This window comes from Lolium perenne, chromosome 1, assembly GCF_019359855.2.
Source record: "Lolium perenne isolate Kyuss_39 chromosome 1, Kyuss_2.0, whole genome shotgun sequence".
NCBI lineage: Eukaryota > Viridiplantae > Streptophyta > Magnoliopsida > Poales > Poaceae > Lolium > Lolium perenne.
The window spans coordinates 201,781,127-201,793,478 of NC_067244.2; the positions used below are offsets into that span (position 1 = coordinate 201,781,127).

The window sequence follows — 12,352 nt, forward strand, 5'->3', positions numbered from 1 at the left end:
GAGAATTATGTTAAAGGGTCCCTGTTATGGTAGTCTATACCTGTAGTGCATTTATCTATTGTGTCATTCAAGCAAGCCTGTATCACAGTGAAGCCCATCTTATTCCATGTGGGATCGCCGTCTAGGACATCCTTCCTCCTTTGTGGTGCAACATATTCTTAGGATGACCAACATCTCCAATTATTATGAAATAAATCCATATATTTGTGATTATTGTCAATTATCTAAGAGTCATTAATTTACATATCTTATTTCTGCGAGTGGATCCACTATTCTTTTGAAACAAGTATTCTATGATGTATGGGTCCGCACCCATATCTGTTGTGTCAAGTACTCATATTATGTAAGATTCATAAATGATTTCAGTAAAATTACTTTATTTTTTTCTCAAGAAACATTGTGTTGTTTATCAAGTTTCCCCCAATTTCCATATAGTTGTTGAATGTAAGTTTGACAGAAAGATAACCACTATGCAAACTGACTAGGGTAGTGATATGAAAAACTACATCGTTTCTTTCGAAAGAGTGGCTTTGTTCATCATGTATCTTGTCCAATCATCAACAAAACGGTTCTCATAATCGCAAACACCACCATATAGTAGAAGTTGGTCTTTCTCTACTTGCAAATGCATCCATGGGTCTTAAATTTTTGGATGAAGTATTCCATAACCACTTTTCTCATAAACTTGCTTCCTAGTAAGGTCATAGACTTTAACACACCTGTTGAACGTTTATTGCATACTAAGCCCAATTATGAATCCCTTTCAATTTTTGGTGATGCTTGTTAGCCAAACCTTTGTCCATATAACAAAAGAAAACTTGCCTTTCGTTCTACACATTCTGTGTTCTTACACTATAGTCCTCTTCATAAGAGAGATAAAATGCTTAGACACCTCCACTTGTTTTTCTTTATCTCGAGGGATGTTGTTTTTTTATGAGAACATTTTCCTTTTGCCTCATTACATCCAAATGATGGCTCACTCTTCCGCAATGACATTCTTATTTTGCCCTCTCACACAAACTCTCATCATCAAATCATGGGGATGCACATATTGATGACTATATGCATTTTCCCAATACATGTGTTGTTACTAATCATGCTACAATCAATGCTTCTACATATGCTCATAATCCTGAAGGAAATTCAGCAGAATTTTTTTAGATGAAATTGAATTAGAAAATGAAGATACAAGTAAAGAATAAATTCCATAAAAGACGAATTAGGCACTGAATCCGAGCAGGATTATCCCGCTGTCTTGGATCGTGCACACGTTGATCACAAGGATGATCCGCCTGCTGATTCTCTTGTAACGTGCGACCCCGAGGGCATTGTCCTGGAGTTGTCTCATGTGTGGTCTTGCTTGCCCACGCGCGACTCCGTGTGCTCCGCACACAATGACAGCATAGCTGCATGCACGTGCTGACATGCCTCCCAGCCCATCTGTGGGCACCATGTAAGAATTGAGCTCCTTCGCAGCTGAAAGATCTTGTGCGGCCACTACTCCTATTGCCGATGCACCTAGTTTTCTTATCGCCGGCGCACCAGCGCCCGCCGGCTGTAACATACCGGTGATATCGTCTTATTGCCGATGCACCAACTGGTGCGCTGGCGGTAAAATGATTTATTGCCGGCACACCATCCTGGTGCGCCGGTGGTAATGTTTTTGGAAATTCAAAAAAAGCCATTCTAGATCTAGCTCTAGATCGATCTAGATCGGGCTCGTCCTCGAAAACCGGGGCCACGGGCCGCCATTTTTTCATCGCCGTGTCGGTCTAGGAGGTGCAAGAGGAGGAGGCTATCGGAGGAGGAGGCCAAAAGTGGAGAAGGAGGCCACCGGAGGAGTAGGAGGAGAAGGAGGTCACCGAATGAGGAGGAGGGGGAGGAGGACGCGTGTGGAGGAGGACACTGGTGAAGAAGGTCGGAGGTGGAGGAGTAGGAGGCCACCGGAGGAGGAGGATGCCGGAGGAGGATGAGGAGGAGGAGGAGGAGGCCATCGGTGAGGAAGAGGGGGAGGAGCAGTGGTGAAAAGAGGAGAAGTGAGGAGGGAAACATGCCATTTCCCATATATATTGGACGTTACCGCCGGCCACCACCATGCCCGTGCGCCGGCGGTTTTTTTTTCCTTTTTTGATATTTTTTCACCAAAATATTAAACCTCAAAAAACTCATGTTTGTGTTTTGAATTTAAAGAATACATTTTTTGTCTAGACGACTGTGTGGTTCGTTGAATTCGCATAGGAAATTCCACATAGATACATTTTGATGTAAAATAGTTTTTCATCGGAGGTCATATGCAACCAGAAATGTCGTTTTACCAAAACATGACGTCATTTTGCATAATATATCGAAATTCATCTTTTTCAACTTTCACTAAAACTAGGTGACATAACACATGAGCATCAGCGATTAGAGCCGCACTTACTGCCGGCGCGGCACCAAACCTCATCTACCATTACCCATGGCGCATGAATTTTTTGGTACGCCAGTGGTATTTTCGGCATCACTGGCGCCCCTATATAGTGGTGCGCCGCCGGTAAATAGCACCGGCATACCAAAAATTTCGTGCGCCGGCGGTAACCCGTGCGGCTATAGGCCTTTTCCTAGTGGTGGGTCACACCTTGTACAACTCCTGGTGCGGCACCTTTTGCATCGGCTGGAGGTTCTATGCCATCACCTCATGCTACTCTGCTTATGTCTGATCCTTCGCACACATCTGCAGAAAGGTATTTGAAATCCGGAAAAAAAATACACTAATGGTACTATTAGATATGTGTCATACTTACATCTACATGAGAACCACGCGCTCTTCCCAGGGCTCTTGATGACAAAAGTTGGAGAACATTTATGGAAGAAGAATATGATGCTTTGATTCAGAACAAAACTTGACACCTCGTTCCTTCTATCCCAAACAAAAAACTTTGATTGATTGTAAATGGGTTTAACGCATCAAGCGACGTGTAGAAGGCACCATTGACAGGTATAAAAGAATGTTTAGTTGCAGAAGGGTTGAAGCAAAGGTATGGCGTTGACTCTGAATATACTTTTAGTCTAGTTGTTAAAGCAACCACCATTCACATTGTTCTAGTTATTTCAATGTCTTGTGGCTGGAGGTGCGGTAGCTAAATAACTACAATACGGTTTATGGTTTGACAATTTAGATGCACCATGTTTTTATGGAAATTCTATCTTTCATGCACGCATAAAATACATTGAGAAAGATTGATTATCATTTTGTAAGAGAATGAGTCCTAGAAAAAAAGTTTAGATATTCGATTTGTGTCTAGTAGAGATCAAGTAGCTGATGGTCTTACCAAGGCACTTCTAGTAAAAAATAATAGTTAAGTTTGAGCGCAATCTTAACATCTTTACAAGTTCAAATTAAGGGCCGAGTGTTTAGAAATACGTATAGAATAGTATTCTACTAGTATACCCTAGATAAGTACCACGCATGGGGATTTTCCAGGCTATATACCCGAGATCCTTAACGGGATCATCGTTTCCTCCTATGCTAGGATTTCCACGACTAAATATCCATGATTTTGTAGATTTTTTCCTACTCCCTCCGTCTATGAATAGATGTTCGAGGTTTGTCTAAATTTAGATGTATCTAAACACTAAATAGCGTCTAGATACATTCAGATTTAGACAAATCTCAGACACCTATTTATAGACAGAGGTAGTAATATTTACTCTTGGTTCAAAAGAATGTCTCCACTCAATGAGCTCAGAAACACGTCGATTGATGCAAAGTATCTATCCGGTCTTAGGGTCCAAAACCTCCAGCGACGGATGTAATTAACGTAGTCGAATGTGTGCCGCAAGAACGTTTTGTTTCGCTGGATCTTAATGCATGGGTCATGCGTAACCACGCATCAACTAGTTTGTCCATTCGTGGTACGTAACCATCCAATGGTTGAAACAGTCTTCGTTAAAAGAATGTACATGTGGCTCATCGCGTTCTACCCTCCTTTTGTAAAGTTTCAGAGAGGGAGGAGAGATTGGTTTTGGCCGTGATGGTTAACTCCATCAGGCGCTCAGTATATATAGCCTCTACCGATAGAATCGGTGGGCATAACGTACGGAACACGTACGTGAGATTACAACAGAAGATTACAACAACTCATGTGTTTATCTCTACAGCTAGCTAACTACAAATCTCACCAACTAACTACATATCTGTACACGAGCTATCTCGTACAATATGTTGTACGCTAACATCCTCCCTCGATCGAAACGTGGGAAGCACATTGAGATCGCTCCTGAATCGCTCAAACTGCTGAGCCATCAGTGGTTTGGTGAGTACATCCGCTAGCTGATCATGAGTTGAAATATGTCGAATCTCGAGCGCCTTCTTGGCAACCTGCTCACGCACAAAGTGATAGTCTATCTCGATATGCTTTGTGCGAGCATGGAACACTGGGTTCACTGAGAGATAGGTCGCACCAATATTGTCGCACCATAGCGACGGTGGGCGACGCATCACACATCCAAGCTCACGAAGTAATGCCCGTATCCACATAATCTCCGCTGTGGCATTAGCAACAGATTTGTATTCAGCCTCCGTACTTGAACGTGAAACCGTAGGTTGCTTTCGAGAATTCCAAGCAACGAGATTCCCACCAAGGAACACAGCATGCCCTCCTGTGGAACGCCGATCATCAGGGCATCCAGCCCAGTCGGCATCAGAAAAGGCACTCAGAGTCATCGAGGAAGAGCGACGAAGAAGTAAGCCATGCGTCGCTGTACCCTGAAGGTAGCGAAGTATCCTCTTGACTGCCGTCCAGTGCAAATCTGTGGGTGAGTGCAGGAACTGACAAACTTTGTTGACACTGTATGAAATGTCTGGGCGCGTCAAAGTGACATACTGTAATGCCCCAACAATGCTACGATACATAGTGGCAGCAGCTGGTGCTAACACAGTGCCGGAATCCTTGGAGAGCCTCTCGGTTACAGCCATCGGTGTAATGCAGGATTTTGCCATCCCCATGTTGGCCTTCTGTAGAAGATCAAGTATATACTTCCGCTGACACAAAGCAAGTCCCTCATCAACAACATGAACTTCAATACCCAAAAAGTAATTGAGAGCACCAAGATCCTTGATAGCAAAGTCTCGGCGTAGCTGAGTCAGCAAGCGATCAATAGCTGCAGAAGAGGAGCTGATAACAATGATGTCGTCAACATAAATGAGGAAATATATGCATAGGCCCCCTTTCCGAAATATGAAGAGAGACACATCAGCGACTGAGGATGAAAACCCGAGAGCAAGCAAACGAGAGCTTAGGCGAGCGAACCAGGCACGGGGAGCTTGCTTGAGACCATAAAGGGACTTCTGAAGCTTGCAGATATGATGTGGGTACCGAGAATCAACATACCCAGGTGGCTGGAACATATAAACCTCCTCATCAAGGATACCATGGAGAAAGGCATTTTGGACATCCAGCTGACGCATACTCCAATTGTTCGCCACCGCCAAAGAGAGAAGAACTCGAATCGTAGTATGCTTAACAACGGGGCTGAACGTATCATCATAGTCAATACCTTCACGTTGCTTGAACCCCTTAGCCACCAGACGCGCCTTATAGCGATCAACAGAGCCATCTGCTTTGAACTTCAACTTGTAGACCCACTTACTATCAATAACATTGAGGCCAGGACGGAACGGAACCAAACGCCACGTACCGTTGCGGTGTAGTGCAGCCATCTCATCATCCATGGCCAGCTTCCAGGGAACATGACGAGCAGCTTCTGAGTAACCGGAGGGCGCAGCAGGAACAACCGCAGCGGGCGGCACAGTCTGGCACGCGTATGTGACTGTCCCGTCGGTCCGTTCCAATTTCTTGACGATGCCTGAGCGGGAGCGTGTGTGTGGCCGAGCAGTGGAGGCAGCAGGCGCATCAGCCGGGGCTGGGCCAGGAGCAGCGGACGAGGTAGGCGGCCCAGCAGCAGTGGACGGGTGAGCGGGTGAGTCAGAGAGCCCACCAGACGGCCCAGCGGTGGACTGGCGCACGGGAGACGAAGCCCGGGATGCTTGAGCGGGCGAGGAAGGCTGCTCGGGATCGCTGTCCGTTGCATGCCCCATGCATGGCGGCGTGGGAGCGGAAGACCCTGACTCCGTCGTTGTTCCTGCAGTGGGATCAAACGAAATAGCATGCTCATCGGCAATTAGATCATCAGAACCATTAATACTTCCGCTGGGTGGTGGGTTGGAGGCTACTGGTGATGGTAAAAGCTGGGCATAGGATGGTGGAGATGCATGGACCGGAGCAAGAGTAGCTTGTGTGTTGCGAGAAAAGGGAAAAACTGCCTCGTCAAAAACGACATCGCGGGATATATAGATGCGCCCGGTAGCAGTATCTAGGCACTTGTATCCTTTGTGATGGGAACTATAGCCGACAAACACACACTCTTTGGAGCGAAAAGCAAGTTTCTTATTATTATGGGGACGGAGATGAGGCCAACACGCACACCCAAAGGATTTGAGCATGGTGTAGTCAGGCTTAGCTTTAAAAAGACGTTCCATGGGTGAAGCATTATCAATGACACGGGTAGGAAGGCGATTGATTAGAAATGTTGCTGTTAAGAATGCCTCATCCCAAAAACGAACAGGCATACACGAGTGTGCAAGGAGTGCAAGACCCGTTTCGACAATATGCCTATGTTTGCGCTCGGCAGCGCCATTTTGCTGGTGTGTGTATGGACATGAGACATGATGTGCAATGCCATGGGTTTGAAAATATGAATGGAGACGTTGGTACTCTCCTCCCCAGTCCGATTGGACACAAAGAATTTTGCGATCAAGTAGGCGTTCAACATGAGTTTGAAAGCGAAGAAAAACTTGCTCAACATCAGATTTGGCATGCAAAAGATAAATCCAAGTGAACTTGCTAAAAGCATCAATAAAGGAAACATAGTACTTATAACCACCAACTGATACCGTTGCTGGCCCCCACACATCGGAGTAAATAAGTTCTAAAGGAAATTTGGCAACAAAACTAGAAGGGCCATAAGGGAGTTGATGACTCTTGGCCATTTGACACGCATTACAAATCGATGCGTCATGAGTTCCACTAATGGGAAGCTTATTCAAACTAATGATGGACTGAACCACTTGGGAAGAAGGGTGTCCAAGGCGATGATGCCATTGCCTTTTATTGACGGAAGCGAGCATGGCGGCACGAACATGGTGAAGGGTGGATGACGGCAGGGGGTAGAGTCCAGCTCTACATGCTCCTCGAAGCAGAGTTCTCCGTGTTGCTAGGTCCTTGATAACAAAAAAAGTGGGGTGAAACTCGACATAAACATCATTGTCTTTTGTTAATCTATGAATGGAAATGAGATTTTTTGTTATGTGGGGAACATGGAGAACATTGCGTAGAGCAAGATGTTTATCAGCGGAAGTAATAATAGAACTTTGACCAATATGTGCGATGTGCAAACCTGCGCCGTTGCCCACTTGAACGTTGTCGGTGCCGTTGTAGCGCTCGCGGAAGGCGAGACGATCTAAGTCGCTGGTGATGTGGTCCGTTGCGCCGGTGTCGGAGTACCAGTTTGGGTCCACTTGGTACCCGGCGTTGGTGCCGGTGATGTTTGCCGACGGGTGCTCCTCTTCGCCATGGAAGGAGCAGTCGAAGCGGCGATGGCACTTGAGAGCCATGTGCCCAGGTTTGCCGCATAGTTGGCATGGGGGACGCGGTGCTCCACCACCTCCCTGGTTGCCGCGACGCCAGTTGCCGCCGCCACCGCCATGGCGACCGCCGCCACCACCTTGACCTTGGCCACCTTGGTTGCCGCGACCGCGCCAGTTGCCGTTGCCTTGTCCGCCACCACCAGTGCGGCCTCCTCCCTGGTTACCCAGGCCTTGACCGCCACGGTTCTGCTGGTTCTGCGGACGGCCGGACCCAGCGAAGTTGGCGGAGCTGCTGGATCCGATCTGGGGCTCGGCTTGGTAGACCTCCTGGCGATGCTCGTAGCCCATCATGTACGCGTAGACGTCGTCCAGGGTGAGATCGGCCTTGACGTTGAGGGCAGCGACGAGGGACTCGTATTCCGAGCCGAGCCCGGAGAGGATGTAGGCGACGACCTCGTCGGCTTGGAGCGGATGGCCGATCGATGCAAGGGTGTCGGCAAGTGTCTTCTTGAGCTTGAAGTAGGCGGTGCCGGTCATGCCGGCCCGTTTTGGCATCGCGAGCTGGGCCCGAATCTGGTTCAGTCGGGCACGGGAGCGGGAGGCGAACATCCGCTCCAGCTGCCCCCATGCGTCTCATATTTTCTCAGTGGCGTCTCTTTCATGGACCACAACACAAGTAGGCATCCTTGTCTTTTGTTAAGCCATGGCAGAGTATCACTATGTAGGCCGAGTAAACTTTTTCCGTGACAGTGACATTATGCACATTGAATTGCTTCAGAAACCTGAAGACTACATAGTGCAATGCGAGACGTAGAAACAAAAAAAAATTACTGAACTTAACTCTCCTTAGAATGCAGACTATCCAACCTAGCTAAGGGTATCTTCAATAGCAAATTCGTATATTTGGCCCGAATTGGCAAATATTGTTTCTTAACAAATGAGGCAAATAATCTTAAAGAGTAGTGCTAAAAAGTGGTCCTGCAGTTTTTTAGTAAGCTTTCTAAAACTTCCCCTCTAATTAGCATATATGCCAATCAAAAACAAACTCTCAAGAAAACCCTAAAAATGAGCAGGCGGAGGTAACTACCACCTCCAAATAATTCCCGACCCCCACAGGTCTAATAACTCACTGTGTCGGCGCCGCCCGCCAACTCCCACACCACCGCCAAACTTCACGCACCCCACCACCTTCTGCAGCGCCTGCATCGGAGAATGCTATCGACGTGCACAATAAGCACGATTGACCGTCGCCGGCGTGGGATCTGTCTAGCCCACGCTGTCGCCAACCTTCCCACAGCCACCCGTCGTCTCCCTCTATGTCGCCACCATGCTCCCGTGTTGTACACTAGCGGTGGTGGTATCCAAGCCGACGAGCTCCATGCTCCGACCACACACCCGCAGATCTCCTGGTCAGCCTATTTCTGCCGGATGCTTGGCCTTCGCCCATTGCTGCGAGGGCCATTGTTTCCCCTACGAAGTGGTGCGGAAGACGACTGTAGAAAAGGGAAAAAAAAAAGAGAGAAAAAAGACGGAAAAAAACCACTAACATAATGTCCATATGTGCAGAATTTTTTGCATTGCTAGTTTACCAATCCATATATATGATTGCTTGAGTTCTAAAAAAGGAATACTTCCAAAGCTTGATTTTTTTAATGCTAAACCTTCTTTCTCTACACTTGCTATTCCCAGTTTAGCAATCCAATACATAACAATATTGTTGGAGATGCAATAAAGGAGAACGAGTAGTACTACTCTTGATGATAACAACAAAATGTTGCCAGGGATGTGCTAACAAACAGCATCGACCCCAGCAGATTACACCACGCACACCAAATATGGTGTTAAAAGACAGCTAAATATGGTCAAGGTTTTCCGGATATGGTCAATACTGCTAGATGGATAGAAAAGTGTACAAACTTTCGTCTGAAAATGCATAGTCAGAGCACATAGACTGCTCCTCCTCTGCGTGGTAGGCGCGCGATATTTGGAAATCCGGTCGGTTTATCACAAATATCATGCAAAATTAACAGCGAATTCCCTGTTAGTTTCGCTCAAACAAACTGTGAATCTCAGCATCCAGTGTTATGTGGGATATATATGTATGTATGTATGTGCTCTGTTCATTTTACATGCGTCGAGCTCCGCAGATCCTCCGATCCTCCAGGGGATCACAGAAAAGTTCAGTCAGGAAACTAACAAAATAAATCTCTCTCTAAGAAAAGAAAGAAAGAAAAAGGCAAACAAGAAAATGCTACATCACCTAAGCTATAGATATTTTTTTCTCTTATTCTCACTTGATCATGTGGCACCTATACTACAGTCGATCCTGCGCCAGAAACTTCTGGTCCCTTCTTATCGCCGTGGGTCCTCTTGGCGCAGCGCGCGTACAGGGCGGTGCACAGCCCCGTCCCGACGGCGCAGGTGAGGCCCCAGAGGAGGAAGGTGTCCCGGTAGCAGGCGGCGCCGATGCAGCGGTTGCCTGACCCGCCCGCCTCCCGCTGGTAGAGGAGGCCGGCGAGATAGCCGAAGCAGAGCGATCCCACGGGGATGTTGGCCACCAGCACGTTGTGGTTCACGCCGAAGTTCTTGGTGCCGAACAGCTCGCTCGTCGCCGACACCGCCACGGAGGTGATGGCGCCAGTGCACGTCCCGATCACTGCCGTGCTGGTGTACAGGAGCATGTCCAGCGGGTGCAGCATCAGGAAGAAGGCGCCGGCCATCGGGGCCATCAGCGCCGCCATGGAGGCTGTCCTCGATATGGAGTAGCCGCTCCTGCTCAAGTCAAAACATTTTATAGTTAGTTACGAGGACCAACTACAAAAAAAAGTATTCAAGCGTTTAGAGTGATGAAGGGAGTGAGGCTTACTTTGCAGTGTAGTAGTCCAAGAAGGCGGGAAGGAGTCGTCCGAAGAATCCAAAGGAGGACGAGAGGGAGACGAGGGTGGACGGGTCGCTGAGCCTGCGGGACTCGGCGATCTGCCCCAGGTTGTTGAGGAAGACCAGACCCAACGTGCCACTGAACATGTAGCTGAAGAAATACAGCCAGAAGTCGAACCTCCGTAGCAACCGGAGGCCACCGACTTCTTCTCCCTGACCTTCTCCGTGTTCGAGCTCGACGCCCTGCTCCTTCTCCACCACCTCCTCCTCCTTGCTTGGGACATCCACCTCCATCTCCACCACCGACTCGTCGGAGCAGAGGTCGTGCACTCTGTTCTCCCACATGGCCGCCTCCCGTATCTTGGCCATGCTCTCCCGGACCCTGAGCACCACGGGGATGAGCAGCGGGACGGCGAGCATCACGTAGAGGCTGATCATGTGCTCTTTGGACGAGAGCCCGAGGGACTTGGAGCCGATGCTGCCCACGACGGCGCAGGCGCCCGTGGCGAGGGTGATGGCGAACATCGCGAGGAACCCGACGTCGGTCCTCTTACCGCTCCCGGGCTTCACCACCCGGAGCGACGGCACGACGAGGAGTGTGATGAGCATGGGCACGACGGCATTGAGGAGGAGGTACTTCTTGGCGCTGGAGTAGCCGAGGTCCGGGAGCGTGTCGGACATGGTGGTGTAGAACTTGGCGCTGAGGCCGAGGTAGCTGGTGGCGAGGCTGACGGCGACGCGGCTGTCGGAGGGGAAGTTGTTGATGCAGAGGAGGTAGCAGACGGTGTTGATCCAGCAGATGCCGTTGCCGGCAAGCGCGGTGAGCGCGAACAGGTGCCAGTAGGCCAGGCGGGGGCTCTCCAAGAACAGGAACTGCACGCCGTAGCCGACGAGCCCGAAGGCGGCGCCGACGAGGGCGACCGCCCAGAGCGGGACGTAGAGCGCGGCGACCCCGGCAAGCCAGCCGAGGAGCTTCCCGGCATCGGAGGCGAAGGCGAGGAAGTTGAGCTGCACCTGGGAGATGCCCTTGACGTCCTTGAGCTGCGACGAGTAGACGGGGAAGTCGGAGTTGGGGCCGTTGATTGTCTGCAGCCAGACGCTCCCCACCAGGCTCAGCCAGTGGACTGAGGTAGGAGAAGCCATGATTTTTTTCGCTCGCTCCCTAGCTAACTACCCGGCGCTGGTGTGGTACTTATGCGGTCGCCACGATCGGCCGGACGGCGATAAATGTGGGATGGCGACGGCGCTGGCTCGATGGAGGGATTAATGGTGTGGCCACGAGCCCACGATCGATCTATCAGTAGTGTTGCTTATGTGGTTTCCTGCTGTGCCGTCCATTATGGCCTGTGGCACGCAGCTTATATATAGTGCTCTGTGGCGTTGCTTGGGCCATGACACCATGAGTGACATTGTGCACCTGAGCTGAGTGATGGACATGGCCGGCGCCCGCGGGGTTGGCAACGTTGAAAAGATTGGCAGAGCGAGACCGGCCACAGTAACGTACGCGAATAATTCAAACTGATGATCCGTGATATCCGTCGCACGGTTGGAAGCTGCCATGCTTCCTACCTGTCGCAGTTGGAAGCTGCCAACTTCTGGCTCAAATTCATCGGAGCCATGACCGACGTCCAGTGACCGGCCGGCCTCGCCGCCGTGGATTCGATCGAGAAACGTGTTAGGCTGAGACGTCGCAGTGCATCGTATCACACTGTCAAAGCAGCTGGGAAGGACGATCGAGTTGATGCGGCATGCAATGCGAGATACGGCAAAACTACTTTGGGTAACCTCATCGCAGGCCGGCACATCATACCAGGAATCGGGTTCACCGAGGTGGCAGCCTACCTACGC

At 49.3% G+C, this 12,352-nt stretch overlaps 1 protein-coding gene across 1 annotated transcript; it reads right to left on the reverse strand.

The window, feature by feature from the left end:
* Window positions 1-9,696: 9,696 nt before the first annotated feature.
* LOC127319246 (protein NUCLEAR FUSION DEFECTIVE 4) lies at window positions 9,697-11,831 on the reverse strand. Its single transcript, XM_051349467.2, has 2 exons — window positions 10,494-11,831; window positions 9,697-10,399 (listed from the first exon to the last, which is right to left on the reverse strand). The coding sequence occupies exons 1-2, from the start codon at window positions 11,645-11,647 to the stop codon at window positions 9,937-9,939; spliced, it is 1,617 nt and encodes a 538-aa protein (XP_051205427.1). The 5' UTR covers window positions 11,648-11,831; the 3' UTR covers window positions 9,697-9,936.
* Window positions 11,832-12,352: the final 521 nt, after the last annotated feature.